At 40.1% G+C, this 19,866-nt stretch overlaps 1 protein-coding gene across 4 annotated transcripts in view; it reads left to right on the top strand.

Moving 5' to 3' along the window:
• NALCN (sodium leak channel, non-selective) overlaps window positions 1–19,866 on the top strand; it is a 334,788-nt gene that overhangs the window by 234,654 nt on the left and 80,268 nt on the right. For all 4 annotated transcript variants that reach the window (XR_008374579.1, XM_053563365.1, XM_053563366.1 and 1 more), the window contains 2 exons: window positions 6,346–6,482; window positions 7,767–7,908. Coding sequence is in view for 3 of the 4 variants with exons in the window: in XM_053563365.1 (XP_053419340.1) it covers window positions 6,346–6,482; window positions 7,767–7,908 (279 nt within the window). In the remaining variant the exon portion in view is untranslated. The remainder of the gene's footprint in view (window positions 1–6,345; window positions 6,483–7,766; window positions 7,909–19,866) is intronic.

The following is a 19,866-nucleotide window of genomic DNA, read 5'->3' on the forward strand; positions in this document are numbered from 1 at the left end:
AAACAGCAAAAGCCACGTGCTGAGAAGCAAAGCAAATTTGGGCTGCGTTGACTCACGTGGCAAAGAGGAGGGACTCCTTTCTACTTGAATATAATGTGGTCATTTTCATTGATTGAACAATCAAGGAAATATTCTTCAGTTCTGTTAACCTGCAAATCTGACTAGCATGGAGTTGATTTTAAAATGATTTATCTCCCAGGTGTGAACGACTTTTTCCATTGTTTTCTTTTTAGGAAATAACCAAAAAAAGTAACAAAAAATTCTATTTAATGTCATCCTTCCATTCAGTTATTCCTCATAACATTCAGGAAGGAACCGAAAGTGAGTATGTTTGAATATTTTAGGAGCAGAAAGCCCAGGCTGAGCTATGGAAGATTTAAGCTGTGAGGCAGAACGGGGTGTGTGTGGTGCGGGGCAATTACACCCCAACTCTCTGGAGAAGCCCCCGGGAAAGCCAAAGGCTTCCAGCTGCCTGCTGGGTAATGGTACCTCCACAGGCAGACCTGAGCCGCAGACAGCGCGGAGCTTAGACGACTTACGTCTTTTAAAGCTCGGGGTCTGAAATCCGTTTCTTTGATTCTAATTCCATTCTTGCCAACACGCTTTATTATTATTATTCGACCATCTGCATCTGTTACCCAGCTATCATCTGATCTATCTGGGGCAGTCTGACTTCGTGCTCAGTCGAAGCCATTATCAGCATCCTCTTCTGTCCTGCTCCTTTCTTTAAGTTCTCCAATAAAAAGAATAAAATCTGAGGATTCTCTCTACACCATGTTCCTTCCCTTCAAGAATCACGATCTTTAAACCATTTCCTAAGTGGACATTTACAATTATAATGACTTGAAGTTAAAAGAACTTCTTTGGGGGGTATATATAGTGTAATGATCCTAAATTCACATCCAGTTCTCATAATCCGTATTATTCACTCATTTGCATCAAAGTAAATTTAATCTCGGAAATTTTGCACTTAAATAGAAAAGGGGGAAAGAATTTGGATATAAAATAGAAGAGCATTTTATTACACTCTAAAGAAACTTTAGAGTGACTCAGAGTACCAAGAAATACTTTTATTTGTTGGAGTCACCTCATCTTCCCCCAACTGACATGCCCGACTCCCATCTTTCTCTTTCTTCTTTTCACTCTGTCAAGGTTATGGGCTGAGGGAGAAGAAATAGTCACAGTTATGGTGATTGTGATGAAGTAAGAATTAAATGATTTTGCTCAATTGCATCATCTGTTCCCCTTTTTAAATAATTTATTTTGCTGTATTTCTATAATATACATATAGGAAGAGGCATTATGCAGAATTTTTGAAAACTAAAAACACTCAGAGCCCAGACTGAGAAATACTGGCTGTGCCTTAGAAGCCCCTCTCCACACACCCCGCCAGGCACTACCCAGGGCCCCCATGCCCACTCAGCTGACTCCCGGCAGAGAGATCGGGGCCACCTGCCGCTTACCCCACTAGAATCATCAGTGTCTGCTCTTCTGTCTTATCTGGCTTCCTTCTCTCCACATTACGTTGCAACATCCACCTGTATTCTTGTGTTGAGTGTGTTTCAGTCATTCAAATGTTTACATAAACCACAATTTATTTTTCCGTTCAACTGTTGATGGACATTGAGACTTTGACTGTCGCTCGGCCTGTGCAAGGGCTTGGCTGTGGTGTGGGTGCGCCCACACTCCCGGCAGGTGCACAGTAAGGAGAGGTTTGCAGGACCACTGGGTGTGTATGTGTTCGTTTTGTTTTTAGTTTGTGCTGCTTGTCTGTTCACAACAGAAAAGGGAACATGTGAACTGCTGTTCAGAAAGAGGACTCTTCCCGCTTACAAGAGAGTCAACTCCGCACCTCAGCAGGGGTTGCTGATGGAGGCACCGCTCAGCAGCTGCTCATTTTCTGTCCTGTAACTGGCCCTCCTCACAACCTTAGAGCAGTGACGGCCAATATTCAAGAGGGGGACTTGCTCAACCATGACGGAGCGTCTGAGTCATCACAGAGAGCTTCCCATTTGCTTGTTGCAGTTTTACAGTACGATGACCAGTTCATGCTGAGTTTTAACTCATTTATCCATGGACACTTAACCATATGTCTACTCTCTATAATAGAGACTATAAAAGTAAATTTTAAAATGGAATCATGTCCCTTAGCACAGCAGTCACCAACCGTTTGGGCACAGGGGCCGGTTCATGGAAGACAATGTTTCCAACGATGGGGGTTGAGGGTGGTTTAGGGATGATGCAAGCACATCTGATGCAAGCATTAGATCCTGAAAAGGAGAGCAGCCTTGGCCCCTCACGTGCACTCTAATGCCACTGCTTATCTAACAAGAGGCGGAGCTCAGGCAGGGATGCAAACGATGGGGAGTGGCTGTCAATGCAGACCAAGCCTCACTCACCTGCCACTCACCTCCACTGTGCAGCCCAGATCTTAGCAGGACCAATACCAGTCTGCAGCCTGAGGGTTGGGAATCGCCACCTTAGGAACTCACAAGCTTTGGGTAGCATAAATATCGCTAATGCAAATTACAATGGCATAAAGTCTGTTTTAAAGACATGTAAGCAAGATGATTATTTTTAACATTGGTAGCCTACATATGTTAAACATTATCCTAGGATACTTGATAGAATATAACTTGCCATTTCCTCAACATGTACCTTTACAAAATTTTATAAGTCTAAACATCCTTTTCCTTGTCAGTGATAGACATTGGTTCAGGTTAAATGTCACAAGAGTCTATTCTGAGAGTAGAGTTACTATATTCTGTGAATCAGGGGACAGCTATATTTCACACCAACAAAATAAGTTAGTTTATGCTTATCTCTCCATCCTTCAGAATACACCTAAAATCTTTTCTTTTATTTCCCTCATTATCTTCTAGAAAATTTAGTTCTGCCATCTAATTGGTACAATTATTTATTCAGTGAATATTTGCTTAGCTTACTTTGTATGGACTATTGTACACAGCATTATTTCACTAGGTACAGAATAATGAGCAAACCCCCACGTGGGCCCTACCTTCACAGAGTTTACAGCCTTAGACGACAGAGACATATTGCTTATGGGGCACCCAATACAATTTCAATGATTAGAGTACAGAGGGCTTAATAATATTCCCCCACAATTCCCCCACAATTCACGTCCAGCTGCAGCCTTGGAATGGGACCTTATTTGGAATTGGGGTCCTTCAGAGGTAATTAGTTTATCATTCTGGGTTGAGGTGGGTCCTTAATCCAATGCCTAGTATTTGTCAGAGAAAAGAAAGGGAGATTAAGACACAGAGACACAAAAATACACAGAATGCACGTCGTTGCCATGTGACAGCAGAGACAGAGGCGGGGTGACACAGCTAACAAGCCATGGGATGCCAGATGGCTGAGCCCCACCAGGGCCAGCACAAGGCAAAACAGCATGGCCCTGCTGCCACCTTGATTTTGGACTCGTAGCATCCAGATTGCTGAGAGAATAAGTGTCTGTTATTTTCAGCCACTAATCTTGTGGGGATTTGCTATGGCAACCTTAGGAAAATAACACAATTTATATTGGGTGGAACCGTAAGAAATCACCCATTTCTGACTGCCTTGACCCACGGATGATATTATTGGGCTCAACTTAACATGTTATGAGTTTGTAAGAGCTTGTCGGTCAGAGAAAGTCTCTCTGAGGAATTGCTGTGGAACCGAAATTTGGAGAATAAGCAAAGGTTGATGAAGTACAAAAGAGGAAGAGAGCCGTCCTCAAATAGAGGGAACAGCAGGTGACATTCTGAGGCTGAGGGCCCAGGTGCTGCTAAGGAGCCAGAGGAAGAAGGTGGGATGGGAACGTGGTGTAGGGACAGGGCCACCTGAGGCTGGGCAGGCAGGAGGGGCTGCATGGGCCACATTAAACATTTGGATTTTAGGCCAGGCATGGGGCCTAAACTACAGTCCCAACTACTCGGAAGGCTTAGGCAGAAGTAACCCCTGATGCCCAGGAGTTCCAGGCCAGCCTGGGCAACATAGAAAGATCCTGTCTCTAAAAAAACAAAGATGCAGATTTTGGTTTTAAGCACACTAGAATGCCAATGAAGTGTTTTAAACCAGAAAGTGAGAGGATTACTCTAAACACAGAATATAAAACAGAAGGAGCTGAGCAAAGCCAATGGTGAGGCCATAACAGGTGCTGGGAGGATGAAGTGGACAAGCGCAGAGGATTTTCAGAAAGAGCTATTCCGTTTGCCCTGGTGTTTCTGAAGACACTGGATTCCCATGAAACGGACATACCAGCCCTGACAGGTGCAGGCCCCGGAGTTAACTGTGATACCCGTGGGCAGCCACTCTGCTGGTTAAGGAGGCTCTTGAAGCAGAAGTGCGGCCTTCCTTTATTTTCTCGCTTCTCCCTTAGTTCATCACCCTGTGTTTCCAAGCACTCTCCGCACAACTCTGCCGGGGCAGCCATTCTGTTGTATTCCCACTGTCTGTTCATAGACCTGTGTTCGGTGAGGGCAAGTGTGGTGACTTATTTTTCCGTACTCAGAACTTAGCCTGGAACCTGTCCTAGAGGATTTCATTTATAAATGACAGCATCAGTGTATAAATAGATTAGTCAGCAAATGCATGAATTAACAAATACCTTGTATCAACCTGTTTGGGCCTACTATAATTGCCTTACTCTCTGGTCTGACAAGAAATTCGCTGCTTTTTCTATTTCTGTGTGCTCCACTTAACCAGAGACAAATATTTTACTACTACTCTTTTAGGAAACAAAAATCTCTTTCTAGGAAGTCTCTTTGTTTACATATGGGGTCATTTTCCTAACTGCCCACATCTCCTGGAGATACTAGTACTTTTAGAGTTCTTCCTTTGGGAGCTAAGTCTTTATCATCATTGTCGTCACAACCATCAAATTATCAAGAACGTGCTGCCCGGCCGTGACTGTGTGGAACACTGCCCTTAGGAAAGGAGGAAAGCAACGGAAGGCAGTGGCTCCTTCTCTAAACGAGATTACCATCCAGGACAGAAAACAGAAGGCTACCCACAAAATTAAATAAGATGTACACATGGCTAAGGCAAAATGTTTATACAATGTTTGTGCAAAACAAACATGTGAGAGCCATTTCTGTAGCATAATGAGAAAACCAGAAATCAGGACATAGGAGCGCGATCATCTCACTGTGAGCTCACAACCAGTTGGATTACTGAGCCATCTACTGAACTGAAATTGAGATATTTCCCCCAACAGAAGCCCTCACCTTCTCTCTGGCTGGTTTCTATTTCTACATACAGGTAGAGGAAAGGGTGGCCGCCTCTCTCCCTGTGATAAAATCTCTCTGGTCTCTATTGCTAACCTTCTACAACCCAACAGAAACTTCGGCCATAAAGTAAAAGCACACCCAGCAAGGGGGTAATGAGCTGATGGATTTTGAAACTTGCCTCCCAAAGGCTGCCTGAATAAATGTCCTTTTTGAACAGGATTAATGTTATAAGATGCGATTTAGAAAGCGAGGAGTGGGACCAGGGCAGACTGGAGAAGTTCCTTCCAGTTCTTGGAGAGGTCTGAGAGCAGGGAGGAAGTAATAAGAAAGAAGAAGAGGCCTCCAGAGAAGTCAGCATCAGGAGGGAGAGTGGGTAGGACAAAACAGAATGAATTCTGCAGCCAAAATCCACCCTCCAGATCTCTCCTTAATTCAGCAACGGTTCCGGTTTAGGATGTTAAACCTCCGCGTCCTTGAAACCCAATTGGTAGAAATATAAATATATCATCTTAAATAATTAAACATATTTATTTGCTTGCCATTTATGACAAAGATATTTTATGATATTTTAGCTAATAATTCCCAAGCCTCTTTGCAGCCAAATAGAAAACTCTTCTAGCTCTGTGGACCAAATGTGCTTCTGCTGTGAGCATTTCTTTTTAATCTGCTACAGGACATAACCAATTTTCTTGGCATCTTCTCTCTCTCCAAGTATTACCCCTTAGCATGATTCTGTAGTTCACAGTTTCTTTTTGTTGCTGTTCTTTTAATTTCTGATTGATTCTAGCACATGTATGTATAAAACAGAAATCTTACTGTTTAAATATGAGAAAAAGATAAGTAAACAAAAAAAAATCTGGGGTAAAAGAAGCTTATATTTGAGGATAAGATCAAGTTTTCTTCTACTTTTTTTCTGGTTTTGCTATTTTTTGTTTTTCTTTTGTTTTTCTCCCAGTTTCAGTAGACACAAGTACACCTGGTGGGCCTTTGCTGCCATCTACTGGTACTTTATGTAATTACTTGTTATTGCTTCAATGCTAAAACTCTAACTTTCTAGAACTGGTACAAGTACTATAGATTCGCCCTTTTTTCTCCTATTTTTTTTCTTTAGTTAAAGCAAAGTGAAGCAAATGCAGACACCAAGGAAAAGCTCCCTTTGCGCCTGAGAATCTTTGAAAAATTTCCAAACAGACCACAAATGGTGAAAATCTCGAAGCTTCCGTCAGACTTTACAGTTCCTAAAATCAGGTACCAAAGTTTGTTTGTAATTGTACATCTTGGATATAGTGTTAAAGATTCACCTTAAGTATGTTTCACCCTTTCTTTAAAACTCATACGTGGGTGGGAATTTTTTCTATTTTTAAGTTATTATCTATATTTCTGTTCTTTCTACCTTCATTTTAAAAACCATCGCCCTCGTTAGGCAACAGATTCAGGAAAGACTTCACAGCTGTGGGAGCCCAGGCAAGAGGCCTCCCCCAACTGCTTCTCTCCGAGTGTCCCTCAGGGATTAGACCGCCCGGGTAACTGGCCATGGGGCTTGATTTTGCATGTGGACACCAGCCTCTGGCCTCAGTTACATCAGGATAAAATTGCCTCTGTGGCGCTTTTATTTTCAAGAAAATACAGAAACTACGTCAGGCCAGGTTTCTGCAATAGGATAGTGTTTGCTTAGCCTGCCGTGTCTAGTTACAATGTAATTTCTCTTCCACTTTTTAAAGGAAGAACCATGGCATTTTCCACTCAGATTAATTTTACTTTCTACCACTTTCAGCCTCCAGTTAAGATGCTATTAAAACACCTGTTTTTATTAAGTAAAATTATTCTACTTAAAGTTCAAAAAATTACAAACAGAATCAGAATACTATGAAATTTTATGACCTAAATAGTTTAAAATTAATTCTGTGGGTGGGGGTTAAAAGTATGAAACTGGATATGGTGCCATAGTATTTAAAGTTCAAGTAGAAATATATTTGCATTTCTGATTTTAAAAAAATTAATTGAATGTGGTTGTTCAAATAAATGTTACCTGAATTTTCAGCATGCTTTGGTAAGCAAAGAAAGTCAGTTTCTCTTGAGTCTTTAAAAGTAGAATTACCTCTCAATGATTCTTGTGATAAATGGAAGTTTGGAGAGAGGAACTAATTCTTTCAAGTCTTAGAGGGAAAAAAATTATAGTATTACTGTAAGAGGATTCAAAAATATTGATACTTTAAATATTGATAATTACTGAAGATTACTGCTGAAAACTTATTTCAAGGGATTTTTTAAACTGGAGTCAGGGAGCACTAGACTGCACTCCAGTTTGGGTACCAGAGTGAGATAATAATAGAATAGTTGAGCCCTGAAGTGTGAGGTTGTTAAATGTTTTGGTAATCAAATCTAAAGGCCACTCTCAGTATGACATGTCTTATTTTATATGCCCTTTTGTCACTGCTGTGGCTTAGCTCAAGCAAATTCATCATTGCAAAATGCCATCACTCGCTCCATTTCATTAATAATACTTAATGTGTGTGTGCTTCATTTGCAAAGGGAAAGTTTTATGAAGCAATTTATTGATCGTCAGCAACAGGACACAAGCTGCCTCTTGAGGAGCCTCCCTTCTGCTTCGTCGTCCTCCTGTGATCACTCCAAACGGTCGGCAATTGAAGACAACAAATACATTGATCAGAAAGTAAGAATCGCCATTTCAAGTATCCAAACTTTTACAAAGCATGTCTGTTAGAGAAAAGAACCACAGGGCTATTTAGGGTCCTGGAATCCAAAGCTGTAAGAGGACAATGAAAAAAAAAGTGATTTTGTTTGTAGAAGAAATTATTAAGCCTACCATTTTTAATTTTTTGAATTTAAATTGCGCATTTCTACAAGTTGGTTTTTGAGCTGTGCCACGTGGCAGCTGTGTGAGTCTGAATACATCCAGAGTCTGCCACACCTGCACTTTCTCAGATGCAGAATGAAGGACTCAGATCTGCAAGGTCCCGCCCAGTGTAACAATGGCCTGTCATCGCCTTCTGTGAGTGCTGTGCCAAGCGTCTGTGCTTATGTGCAGTGATTATACCAGGGAGAATAACCAGAGCAGCTTTCTCTAAAATCAGTCCAAACAGCTGCCATTTATCAACTTACTATGTGGCAGGAATTGTCTGTAGGTACATTACCTTATTCATGTCTGGCTTACCTATTTCTTTATCATTTGAAAAGTAGATAGGGAATTATTTTTCTCAGATTCCATACTGGGGTATCAGTAGGGAACTGCATGCATATAACACAAATTTAGGTAATAATTTTAAAGAAATGTCATTTTCCATTTCTGTCACTTTTAAAATGACATCATGTGTATTGACTAGGTGCACACAAACATATGAACATATCTCTACATACGTGTACACGTGCATACAAACTCACAGGACATGTATGTGGAGGTATGTACATATGTTATACTACCAAACTCTATATATATCAGTTTGATTAGATAATCAATTATCAGTTCAATTGAAAAATGAGAAATCAATACAGTTATTAAATGTTCAAAAGATTAAACACCAAAGTTTACAAAAGCATCTAATTTACTTTTAAGTGTTTCATTTTGGAATTCTCAGGTTAATTCTTATTCCTTTAAATTGTTACCACCCTTTTTTGGGTGCTGATAATGAAACCTGTATTTCTCTATTATCATGTGGAAAAAAAATACCGACTCTTTCATCTTCTGGGATCCCCTTGTTTCTCTCCATTCTCTGCCACCCGACAGGGGTGAGTCCCGTGGAGTTTCTTCACCGTTCTCCTCTCCAGCTCCTGACCCTCAGCCCTCCCTGATGAAATGCTGATACTCCTCCCCTTGACCTCGCCCTCAATTCCCAGGCTCTCTGCTGTAGTTCAGTCATTTTGCTCTAGATGATTTTCTTTGCAGTACATCTTTTCTTCCTCGAGGATTTTGTGTTGATTTTCTTGCTATCACCTACAGCTATCACTCCTTTATCCTGTGGAGTCCAAGACGGGAGACGACAAGTCTGATGCCAGTGTCTTTGATTAGGTTTCTGTTTGGTAGATTTGCTTTGCTAGTTTCTTTTGAGAGTCTTGTAAAATTTTTTATGTATCCTTGCAGTTCAGAAATTTTATCAGGATATACTTGATATGTCTTTTCTTATCAGAACTGCGCAACTGAGAGTCTTTGTAGTTTTTAAGACTAAGATATTTGCTCGTGGAAATGTCCATGTGTAATTTGTTCAATTATTACTTGCTCATCTGCTCCTTTCCCCTCAGAATTGTGATCTCTCAATTTTGTTCCATGCTTGGTCTTCCCAGCCACCAATTTGATCTACTGAGATTATCCTTTGCTTTTACATTTTTAGCAAAAAATCATGAAATGTGTTACACTTAACTTTCCTTAAAGGCATCACTTTTATTTTTTATTTATTTATTTTTAGAGATCAGGGTCTTGCTGTGCTGCCCAGTCTGATCTCAATATCTTGAGCTAAAGTAATCCTTCCACCCAAGCCTCCTAGCATGCCACTGTGTGTGGCTATTATTTAAAATTAAATTTTTCCCCTCTTCTTCACAATTATAGACCACTCAACTCACAAAAATTAATTCAAGGTAGATAAAAGATTTAAAATATAAGGCATAAAGTCATAAGACATCTAGAATAAAATGTAGCAAAAACTCCTCTAGATATTGGCTTAGGCAAAGAATTTATTACCAAGACTCCAATGACAATTACAGCAACAACATTAATGGTACTTGATCATATTAAAAAGCTTCTGTATAGCTAAGGAAATAATCAACACAACAAATAGCCTATAGAAAGGGAGAAAATTCACAAGCTCTTCATCCAGTAAAGGGCTAAAAACTAGAATCTACAAAGATCTTGAGCGAATAGCAAGAGAAAAACAAAAAACTCCATTAAAGGGCAGCTCCTGTGGCTCAGTGAGTAGGGCACCGGCCCCATATACTGAGGGTTGTGGGTTCAAACCCAGCCCCAGCCAAAAAAAACTGCAACAAAAAAATAGCCGGGCGTTGTGGCAGGCTGTAGTCCCAGCTGCTCGGGAGGCTGAGGCAAGAGAATCACGTAAGCCCAAGAGCTGGAGGTTGCTGTGAGCCGTGTGACACCACGGCACTCTACCAAGGGCAGTAAAGTGAGACTCTGTCTCTACAAAAAAAAAACAAAAAAAACTCCATTTAAATTTGGCAAAAAAACATGAACAAGAGCTTTTCAAAAGAGGATAGACAAGTGACCAATAAACACATGAAAAATGTTCAACACCACCAATCATCAGGGAAATGCAAATTAAAACCAAAATGAGATATCACCTTACCCCTACTAGAATGGCTTTATTAAAAAGTCTAAAAATAATAGATGCTGGCCTGGATGCGGAGAGAGAGGAATGCTTATACCCTGATGGTGGGACTGCAAATTGGTACAACTTCTATGGAAAACAGTACGGAGACTGCTTAAAGGACTAAAAGTAGATTTACCATTGATTCACCAATCCCACTACTGAGTATCTACCCAAAGAGAAAGAAGTCATTTTATTAAAAAAAAAAAATAGAAGAAAATAGAAAAGAAAAGAAAGGAAGGAGGGAAGGGAGGGGAGTGGAAGAAGAAAGGAAGAGAAAGAAAGAAAACAAAACCCATCCACATTTGGATGTTTATTCGGGCACAATTCATAATTACAAAGATGTGGAATCAGCCCAAGTGCCCACCGTTCATGAGTGGATTGACAAAATGACATATGTACGTATACCATGGAGGACTATTACTGCCTTTTGCAACAATTTGGATGGAATTGAAGACCACTATTCTAAGAAAAGTATCTTTAAAAAATGGAAAAACAGCACATACACTCACTATTAAATTAGAACTAACCAATGAGCACACATTTACACAAAGGGAAGTAAAACTCAGTAGAAATCAATAAGGCGGGGAGGGAGAGGAGGAGATGGACAAAAACTTACCTAACAGGAACACTGAACACAATCTGGGTGATAGATACACTTACAGCCCTGACGCAAGTGTTACAAAAGCAATCCAAGCAATCCCTGTAACCAAAAACATTCGTAACCAGGCGCAGGGGCTCACGCATATAATCCTAGCACTCTGGGAGGTCGAGGTGGGTGGATTGCCTGAGCAAGAGTGAGACCCCCACCCCCATCTCTAAAAATAGCCAAGTGTTGTGACAGGCACCTGTATTCCCAGCTACTCGGAAGGCTGAGACAAGAGAATCACTTGATCCTAAGAGTTTGAGGTTGCTGTGAGCTGTGACGCCAGGGCACTCTACCGAGGGTGACAAAGGAAACCCTGCCTCAAAAAACAAATCAAACAAACAAACAAAAAATTCGTACCCCCCCCTTAATATTTTGAAATAAAAAATAAAAATAAATAAAATGTAAAAAATAAGAATTAAAAAATATGCTACCAGGGAAGAACCACAGATTCTTTTAATGTTTAAAATGGAGAAAACAATTCTATGTCCAGGTGGTTCAAAATATTGTTTTTGAAAATATAGAATATGATGATTTCTAGTGGGAACTTTTTAGCCTCAGGATTCAATAATTCTAACCTTAGGTTAGGTTTAAAGCAATCTCCAAGTGCATAAAACTTAACAAGTAAAGAGATGGGTTACTAGAAGATTATACTTTAATATTGAAAATATATTGAGGTACAGTAAATTATTTTAAGTCCCCTTTCACCCTAAAACTACTTATCTATTAATTCTATTTCATTTTGCTCTAAGAAGATTAAAACAACTTTATATTCTAATATTTTCATCATAGTCAACTGACCTAATTACAAATATCTTTTTTTTTTCCTTTTTTGAGACAGAGTCTCACTCTGTCGCCCTGAGTACAGTGCCGTGGCATTATAACTCACAGCAACCTCAAACTCCTGGGCTTGAGCAATCCTCTTGCCTCAGCCTCCCAAGTAATTGGGGCGATAGGTGCCCACCATAACGCTGGCTAGTTTTTCTATTTTTAGTAAAGACAAGGTCTCACTCTTTCTCAGGCTGGTCTCAAACTCCTTAGCTCAAGCAGTCCACCCACCCTGGCCTCCCAGAGAGCTAGGATTACAGGAGGGAGCCACCGCACCCAGCCAATAGTATCTGGTTTTGAGATTTAAAAATAAACACCATACACAGAGAATGGAGGCAAGAGTTCATGTGTCAGGGAGTAAACCAGAGGAAGGTGATGACTTAGTCTCCGCCCATCAGTCTGGAAGTGCAGACTGTTTATGGTTTGTTTCGTTTCATTTCCAAAGCAGATTAAAGTGAGGAGAGTGGAATAAACTTCCAACCCGGGCCCTGGCTGTGCCCACCCATCTCCAGGAGCACCCAGAACTGATATCCTTTATGCCCAAAGTAACAAAGCCATCTTTAAAATGCTTTTTTAATTCACTAGTAACACTATCCCACTGGAAACACAAAATTGTAATATTAGTCCAAGAAGGTTTATTTTCTCTCCAAAAGTAAACATAATGTTTCTCACATTTCCCAAAGACAGAAATGTGTATTTTGATTTGATGAGGAAAAAAAATAGGAAGATTCTTATCATGTGCAGGGAGAAGGAGAACTTGTGCACCCACCTCAACCCGTCCCCTGATGGCTTTGTTGGGTCGAGTTCAAAGAACTTAAAATGCCATTTCTGATTTCTTTAATGTCCTTATATGTCTGTGGATTCTTTTTATCTTCTCATTTATCAGTTATTTTTAAGTAACTGAAAGTAAGATAAGAATTATAGTTTTAATCTGTAATGTTACACTTGGCCTCTGCTGTATCTTCTGAAACATAATGAATTAGCAAAGACACTGCTTCTCGGTGGTGTTGAACTCATGTAACATCTAAAAGAGACTAAGCCGGGCATTGTGGCAGGTGCCTGTGGTCCCAACTACTCGGGAGGCTGAGGCAAGAGAATCGCCTAAGTCCAAGAGCTGGAGGTTGCTGTGAGCTGTGACACCACAGAACTCTACCAGGAGCAACAAAGGGAGACTGTCTCTAAAAAAAAAGAAATAAAATTAAAGAGACCAGAATTTTTCAAAGACTGGAGGCATTCTCCAGTGTATAAAGTCAATTGATTGAGACACACATTATCTTATGCAAAGAAAATTATAAACAGTGGAGGTTTAAAATTATAAACAATGGAGCAAATTATAAACAGTGGAAGGTTGTCCTTCCTTCCATGCATTTCGGTTGTCAGAAAAGCAGACTTCATTCTTTTCAGGATCCACTGTTTTCAGCTTTCGCCAGCAGTTCTTGGTGTCGTTTGTAAGTACTTAGAGTTTGTCATCCTTGTTGAGTGTCACTGGGCCAGGGAAATCGAAAACAAAAAATTTCCCTTCATTGAATTTCAGTGATAAAGATTTAGTGGAAACAGAAATTAAAGAGAAAGTTTCCTGGCATGCATATTTTAAATATGGCAAGCTTCAGTTTTGTTAAGAAACCCTAAAATCACTTAATAACAAAAGTACATAAATCTTCTGAAGGTAGAACACTCCACTGCCAGTCCCCTTCTAAAGGATTCTTCAGTGAGCGCTGGGACAATGCTGTTAAAACCCCATTTGCCTTTGGAAATGGCGATCAGCGTGAAGTGGTGGACAACGTCCTTCACTCGGCATGGACAAAACTGTCCCAGTGCTGTGCCAATCACAGTTGTGTTTCCTCAATGAGTGGGAAGAAAGGAAAAGAAAACAAGAGGCCACCTCACTGGTGATTCTTACCACATGAACAAGGGAACAATAAAATAATACTTTTCCCTCCTGACCCCCACCCCACTAGAGAGAACCACCTTTCTCTTTCCAGGGAAAACCGTGAGTCCCCAGGAAGCAGAAGGCTACAAGTGAAACAGGGGAAAACAGCAGCCAACAGCCAGCCAACAGGGCTGGGGTTTGACTGAGCTTTGCAGAAAACGCAAAGGCACAGTGAGGCCAGATTTGCTCCAGTAATTACCCTGGCTTTGAACAGTGATAAGTAATCCCCATGGCAACCTCACTCTGCAGAGACTGTGTTTTTAAAAATAGCCCTGTTCAATCACCTTTATCACATCCTTTAAAATACCTGCTCTTCCTCCCAGAAAACAACGCGCAAAACAACAAATGTTTAAGCTGTGGTTGGGTCCTAGCCCACATCCTAAAGGAAGAAGATGGGAGAGATTGTGTTCCTGCCTCTCTGCCCACCCTTCCAGACTCCTCCATTTCCCACACCCTTCATCCCCCTCCCTACCTCCCACTCCTGCGGGCAGCTGAGAGGGCCTCTGTTTTCTGGATTCAAGAATCTTGAGAGAAGGGCGGTGCCCGTAGTAGCTCAGTGGGTAGGGCACTGGCCACCAATCTGAACTGGGCCAGCTAAAAAAACAACGACAACTGCAACAACAACAAAAATAGCCGGGCGTTGTGGCGGGCGCCTGTAGTCCCAGCTACTTGGGAGGCTGAGGCAAGAGAATCGCTTAAGCCCTAAAGTTTGAGGTTGCTGTGAGCTGTGATGCCAGAGCACTCTACCCAGGGCGACGTAGTGAGACTCTGTCTCAAAAAAAAAAAAAAACTCTTGAGAGAAGTTTTTCTAGTTTCCAAGCAGAAAGAAATGAGTAACAGTTTCCACCCATATTTTTTCTCCATATTATTGAAATGAAACCCTAAGTTCCTTAAGCAGAGTGGTGGTTAATGATCTAAGACTTGAATGCGACTCTCCTGCAACTCTGTAATGAAAGCACCCAGCTCAGTCCTCAGAAGTGAGTCTCTCATCCAAGCCAAGGTCTCCACCGTGGCCGAGCCTAGGGCTCCTCGCTGCTCTGTGTCTTGAGCTCCCTGGCTGCTCTGCCCTGCTTTGCTGGCTCGTGTGCCATTTCTGGGAAGCATGAGCACAGCCCCCAGAGCATCAGACAAAGGAGGGCTGAGGGCCGTCCCGGTCCCTCTACCTCATGTCTCTGCACGTCCTAGCAAAGTCTCAGAACCCATGTGACAAGGAAGAGTGAATAGTTCTCTGACAGCAGTGCAACATCTGCTCACCTTCTTGCCTCCCCCTGTCTATTATGCATATAGCAAGTTCACTATCGGGCTTTCACAGCTAACAGCAAACTCACATACAAAATAAAGAGGAGAGTGATCAATGTAATTACTATGCTTTCTTTACCTTTTCTATGTCTTCAACATTCATACAGTCATTCAACAAACATTTATAAAGTACCTGTTATTCATCTGCTGCTCTTCTGGGCTGTGGGGATTCAGCAATGAGCAAGATGTGAACTGTGCCCTGTAGAAGCTCAGAGTCTAATGGGAAGAAACCCACATATGTGAGTGAAAGTAGAAAACATCCCAGGAACCGTGAGACAGGATCCCCTAGGTTATCCATACAGGAGGACAACTGAGAGAGGAGGAAAGATGGAAAGGGGTGGAACGTGCAATGTGCTTGAGGGAACTGTTTGAGAGAAGCAGGGTAGAAAACCCATCAAGGGATACAGGTGCCAATCCTCATCTGTAGAGTAGAGATAATTCTTATTCAGGGGTGGTGATGAGAATCAACTAGCATGTTAAATGCTTGACATTGCACCTGGCTTAGCATATGTTTTTCACCTCTCAAACCAGCTTAGGAAAGTTACTGTTATTAAGTCACACCAAGAAGTCGGACTCAGCAAAAAGAGTCCTCGTCATCAATCAAGGCAGATGACTTTGACTTAAACAAATCTGACTTTCAGAGGTAACAAGCTATTGAGCATGATATATTAATGACTGATTAATTTCTTACTGTACATAAGTCTGAATTTTTTTGGAGTTTGATTTTTGTTGCTATTTCAATTGCTACCCCCCATTGCCTACCCAGTGTCTTCAACTCTCAAGAAGCAAATTAAATTGTTCTGGAAAAATTTACTCTTCACAAAGGCTCCTTGATTGCAATACAGCATTTTGTAATTTTCTGTGTGATTATAGAGTTTGTGTTGATTTGTTCTAATAACTCTTCACATAGTAAGTTACTCAGCCTGATCTGTAATTTCCAGAATGAAAGTTTACTCACTTAATGAAAGAGAGAGGGAGGGAGGGAGGGAGAGGGGAAAAGAGAGAGAGAGAAAATAAGCCTGGTTTCTTTTTTTTTTTTTAATTTGTAATAGGCATTTTATTTTTTCCACAATTATACTCTTTTCTTAATAGCTTTGAAATGTACCATTGATCATGCACACTAGGTGAGGTCCCCCCAAACGCCCTCCCTTCTCCCCCTCCCCCATCCCCTCCCCTCTCGCTCCTCTTCCCTTCTACTTTCTGGACTATGGCTATGTTTCACCATTTATATGAATGTGTAGGTGATTATATATTGATTTCATAGTAGTATTGAGTACATTGGATACTTTTTTTTCCATTCTTGAGATGCTTTACTAAGAATATGATCCAGCTCCATCCAGGTGTAGAGCTTTCACTCTTGTGAAAGAATTTTCTAAAATAACAGCTTAGCATCTCTGCAGTCCCATTCCAGGTAGAAGAGTGGGAAATTGCATGATTCTACCACATAACCAAGTGTAGTATCCCAAAGACGCAAAGTAGGATGGTCCCAATTCTTCCAAAGAAGGAAGAATTGGTGTTCATCACATCAGACATGAAAACCCAGTACACATCTCTCTTTAACTTAAGAATGCTTTAGTAAATAACAAATTGCTCATTTAATCATAGAGAGGAAATAAAAAATACATAATCTAAAATCAAGACATTTGGGGGGCATTTACTGGACTTTGCAGTAAATTCTTGAGCTCAAGATAAAGTAAGTCTGTGTTTGAAGACACAGCCTTTCATTCAACAGTCATTTTTTAAGGAATATTATATGCAAACAGTGTGCTGGGTCCTGGGTGAAAAACACATTTTTCTACCTTCGCTGATATGGGAGTAGGAACTCCCTATCAATGACTAGTTTTGCAGAATATTCATTTGTGTAATCATGGGGGTGGGGAGTATTTGTTTTGTTTTGTTTTTTGAGACAGTCTCACTCTGTCACTCTGCATGCAGTGCTGTGGTGTCATAGCTCACAGCAACCTCAAACTCTTGGGTTTAAGAGATCCTCTTGCCTCAGCCTCATGAGTAGGTAGGACTACCAGTGCCTGCCACAATGCCCAGCTAATTTTTAGGAGAGACAGGGATCTCACTTTGCTCAAGCTGATCTCAAACTCCTGAGACCAAGTGATCCACCTACCTTGACCTCCCAGAGTGTTGGGATCACAGGCGTGAGCCACTGCACTCAGCCTTGGATTAAATATAATCTGTTTGTATTCCTCAGGTGTATGTTCATTAAAGGTCAAAAATAAATTAATCTAGGCTATAATAATATATCCCAATATGTCATCCCATACTACAGGTAGTATAGAAGGTTTTTAATGTACTATCTCCAAAATAGGTACCCAGGAGCTAAGGTTGCTGCTAAATTCACCTTTGAAATTTACATTTTGCTATTTTTTTAAACTTTTTTCTCTTTTGAGCATTGTTTAAATCATATTTGTCATGAAGTATTATGCTTATCTCAGTGTTTTGTGGCTGTTCCAGATACAGGTGTTTTTTGTTATTTGTTCCTGAAGTTTAAATATGATTGAAAATAAATACAGTCCAAGGACTGCTTCCTTATACCGTCTGAGTGCCATGGATTTAAAATTCATTGACAGCTGCTGGTTAAAAGCCTCTGACATTTTCTTTAGAATCATAAATCCACTCATCTTGTCCTTCTGTTTATATTAGATATAACCAGTGACTTATTTTTTTTTTACTTCTGTAGTTAAAATCCACCTGACACATATTTATCAATGTGTCTTATCAATAAGCACTGTCTATTAAACATATCTAAAGTTTCCCTCATTCTTTTCATCATGACTTGTCATGATGTACTCTATATGATGCGTAAGATGTTGGAGATTTGACCGAATCTGTTGTGACCCTGGACCACTGCTTTAGTTACTAAAGTGTTACTAGGAAATTCGAGTGCAAAAAAATCAAGTCAATCAAATTTTCAATTGTTTAGTTGCTAGTTTTACAGGATTCTCCTGTATATCAAGTGAGTTGATTCCCATTAAGTGAGTTGATTCATCCTTTGCAGTGTTTACTTCATTTCACAATTGTTTTTTCTAGGATTAACTACTAAAGAAAAACATCTAGAACAGAAAGGGGAGTAAAGATTAAGAGTATTCTTTTAATGTTATGAAATAATTTTTGAAATATATTTCAAGCACCAACAATGCACAGTGCTAGACAAGGGAGGGAAACGTATTTGAGGAGTACACCACCCTGCACGGAGCTTACGATCCAGTGGAAATAGGAGGAGGGTGGAAGGGTGCTTTACACAGGGCCAGGATCCACTTGTGCTGGGTGTTCTGGAACTAAAAGAACACTGACAATGTCAGGGGTGTGTGTGTGTGTGTGTTTGTGTGTGTATGTGTGTGTGTGTTTGTGTGTGTGTGTTTGTGTGTGTGTGTGTTTGTGTGTGTGTGTGTGTGTACGCTCATGCATATTTATATGCATGTGTGCGCATTTTAATTCTTATATGTGATTTCTGTACTGGGTTCAGAATTAAGAATACTGAACTAAGTTAAGATCAAAAATCTTGACCCATCACATACAACTCCCTTTTCACAAAATTCGTATTCTAACACAGATTTCAAAGCTTCCTAACATGATACTAGAGCAGTCCCACCCTCCTATCCATCTGTAATATAGATGTCTTAACCTTGCTGCCACCTACATTAGTCCCCTGTTTAAATGTGTTCTTTTTATCTGAGCATAATGTCAATTCCATAAAAAACAGTTTATTTTTTATAGAAACATCTTACCATCTATCTGATCTGTCATATGCACTTTGGGGTTAATTTTGAGTTCATGGGTGCATGAAAAATTCAAATATAGTCAAATGAAGAACTACCTTCAACCTAGGCAATTTTAAGTAATTGCTAATTTCCAATTACCATATTTCATGTGGGAGACTTATTCAATAAAGTGGCTCATTACAGTAATTACACTACACCTTTCTGGCAGAAATGACATTCATCAAGCCATAGTCATTGGACCATAGTTTTGTGCTTCATGGTCCTATGTTTTTGTAACCACTTTCCCATTTATTATTAATCTGTTCCTATTTTTTAAGGGAAAAAAGAAAAATAGAGACTCTCAGATTTTTTCCCAGTTAGTAACTGAAATGTACTGTTAACACCCTAAATCAAAAAAGTTAATGAAATATTTATAATATTTGTGGTGTTCTTTCTCAAATAAATGCTGATGATATTGTAATCAGTGGAAAGTTATGAGTCCCAGATTTTTAGGAATCAGTCGATGTAAAACATAAGTACTGTGACCACTGGGATTTAATAGGTTAGAAAATTCATTTATCTCTCCCAGTGCCTCAGAGTCATTATTCTGAAAATCAGTTATGCATATGTAGATCAAATAAGTTGGTTAGTTTAGATTTTGCATTAATATTTGAGATACATAAGAGTCTGTGATATATATAAACCAAATCTTTCACAGTAGGTAGGCAATATTTTGTTACAGTATAATTTATAATTTTTTTTATTCTGTTAAGCCTAGTGACATTTTATATAGGTATCATGAAAAGATTTGAACATGGAAGCTGTACAGTCAGCTGGAATTATAATAATTTTGCAATTTATTATCTGAGTGATCTTAGATGACCTA

Source organism: Nycticebus coucang, chromosome 15 (genome assembly GCF_027406575.1).
Source record: "Nycticebus coucang isolate mNycCou1 chromosome 15, mNycCou1.pri, whole genome shotgun sequence".
NCBI classification, from domain to species: domain Eukaryota; kingdom Metazoa; phylum Chordata; class Mammalia; order Primates; family Lorisidae; genus Nycticebus; species Nycticebus coucang.